This window comes from Nematolebias whitei, chromosome 2 (assembly GCF_014905685.2).
Source record: "Nematolebias whitei isolate Nwh7 chromosome 2, NemWhi1, whole genome shotgun sequence".
NCBI lineage: Eukaryota > Metazoa > Chordata > Actinopteri > Cyprinodontiformes > Rivulidae > Nematolebias > Nematolebias whitei.
Genome location: NC_056499.1, coordinates 19302222 through 19304972, shown reverse-complemented (window position 1 = coordinate 19304972; position 2751 = coordinate 19302222). Strand labels below are relative to the sequence as shown.

At 34.8% G+C, this 2751-nt stretch overlaps 1 protein-coding gene across 1 annotated transcript in view; it reads left to right on the top strand.

Annotated features, from left to right (window-relative positions):
* Positions 1-2173, top strand: part of ush2a (Usher syndrome 2A (autosomal recessive, mild)) — a 113310-nt gene extending 111137 nt beyond the window's left edge. The window contains exon 26 of the mRNA XM_037693645.1: positions 1703-2173. Coding sequence (XP_037549573.1) covers positions 1703-2173 — 471 coding nt within the window. The remainder of the gene's footprint in view (positions 1-1702) is intronic.
* The last annotated feature ends 578 nt before the right edge of the window (positions 2174-2751 follow it).

Here is a 2751-nt window from a genome sequence, read left to right as displayed (position 1 = left end):
TTTAAAAAGGTAATTTTCCTCATTAATACAGCCAAAATTATTTTTCGTCTATTTTTTAATTTTCCAGTTTGTTTTGTGAAGACCCCCCAGCCTAACAGATGCTTCACATCTGCTAGGCAAAAAATGAGGACTTGTTTTCAGTTAAATGTACTCCTGTCTCTCTGTGCTCTGACATGGAGGTTTATTTTTATAATTTTTTTCTTTTCATTATTATTATTATTTATTTATTTTAACTTTACACAACTAGGTTTTTTCATTTTATCTTTTTTGATTTTGATTTTTGAATTCACACAGAATTTTGTTTTTGATTTTTTTTTACATCTTGTTTGATTTTACTGACCCTGATATACTAGCAAACAACGGGTGCACCCGCTAATGACATTCTGCTTTGGGGAAAGTCAACGGCAGTCCACCTTTTATACTTGGCTGTGGAATGTCCCAATTCTGCAGTCTGCTTGCATGTGAAACGTCATGTTTGCTTGTGCACATTGCATGTTAGTTTTTGCTCTTTATATCCATACTAAAACAATTTTGTTAGACAAAATTAGAAGCAAAACTCTGCAGCAACTATTTTAATGTGGTTAAATTTTGCCCGAAGGAACACAAGTGTAGTAAAGTTAATGTGAGGTTACTCTCTCTCTTACGAGAGCATTTAAAAAAAATTCTGACCAAAAAAAAAATGTTAAAGGATTTTTAGGCTTTGTCAGAAATAATAATTTACTGACTGCACCCAAAAAAATAAATAAATAAAAATGGACAAAAATAAATGTGTTAATCATTTTTTCCCAAAAAAGACAATAAAAGGGTTGAAGGCTTGTTGAGCTATAAATTCTCAAAAATGTAACATTTTTTTAAATTAACAGAAGTTCTAAAATCACCTAAGTTTTGATTATGTTTTTGACCTTATCTCAGGTTCATTTATCTAATTCAAATGTATTCATAAAGTCTAATTTTCCCTTTGTGTACTTAAGTGCTGTAGGGTTTTATGGGTTATGAGCTTGACAAAAACATTTTGTATTCACATTCAGGAAGGCATCGCTTGATTGGTGACTGGCAGCAATTAGCATACAGTCGCACATTGAAAGAAGCAAAAGCTGTGAAATAGCTTTTCGTCACCATGAAGTAATTCTGCTATCAGCCACTTGAGATGCTCTTTTAAGGTTTTCTCATTTTTAAGAATAACATTCTTCTTCTTTCGGTTTTGCCCTCTTCAGGGGTCGCCACAGTGAGTCACCCTCCTCCATCTCACTCTGTCCTCACTCCAACTACCTCCATGTCCTCTAACTGCATGCATATACTGTATCTCCTCTTTGGCCTTCCTCTTTGTTTTTTTCCTGGCAGCTGCATCTATAACATACTTCTACCAATATATCCACTATCCCTCATTTGGACATGTCCAAATCATCTCAGTCTGGCCTCTCTGACTTTATCTCCCAGTTGTTGAACCTGTGCTGTACCTCTGATGATCTCATTCCTAATCTTATCCATCCTTGTCATTCCTAAGGAGAACCTCAACATCTTCATTTCTGCCACTTCCAGTTCTTAGGTGATTTTTAAGAATAACAGAAACATCTAATTTACACTTTTTAGTTTCTTGTTTCTTAATGTTTTAAAATATCAGAGAATTGTGCAATTTTTAAGGAATTGCGTAAAACAAGTTTAATTATGCATCACGTCACTTCAAACTTGAGTCCTCTACCAGAGGCTAGAGAGGACTGGACTGAAGGACAGCACAGAGGCACTAATCATGGCAGCACAAGAACAGACCATCAGCACACTAGCAATAGAGATTGGGGTCTACCAAACCAGACATCACCCAAGATGCAAGCTGTGCAAATATGCCCCTGAGACAGGTCAAAATATATTAGCAGGGTGTAAAATCCAGGCAGGCAAAGCATACATGGAACACCATGAACAAGCAGCTGGAATAGTGTACAGAAACATCTGTGCCAAGTATGGACTGGAGGTCCCACAGTTGAAGTTGGAGACTCCACCAAAGGTGGTGGAGAAAGGCAGGACTAAGATATTGTGGGACTTCCAGATCCAAACCGACAAGCAGGTGATGGCTAACCAACTGGACATTGTGGTAGTCGACAAAAGAGAAAAGAAGGGAGTGGTGATCGATGTAGCAATCTCAAGTAACTGTAATATCAGGAAGAGCAGGAGACGCTGAAGAAATACCATGGGCTGAAAGAGGAAATTTGTAGAAAGTCAAAGCAGAAGTAGTCTAGTCCGAGTGGTCATTGGACCACTTGGTCCTGTGACCCCCAAAAAGGAAAAGTGTCTCTAACAAATCTCAGGAACAACCTCAGAGATCTTTGTCCAGAGCAGCACAGTCCTAGGAACAGCTAAGATACTGTGCAGACCCCTTAAGGTTCCGGGCCTCTGGTAGGATTTGTATATATATGTATACAAGTGTATATATATGTATATAAGTATATGTATGTGTATGTATATATATATATATATATATGTATGTATATATATATATATGCATATAAGTATATGTATGTATATATATATATATGCATATAAGTATATGTATGTATATATATATATATATGCATATAAGTATATGTATGTATATATATATATGCATATAAGTATATGTATATATATATATGCATATAAGTATATGTATGTATATATATATATATATGCATATAAGTATATGTATGTATATATATATATATATGCATATAAGTATATGTATGTATATATATATATATATATATATATATATATGCATAT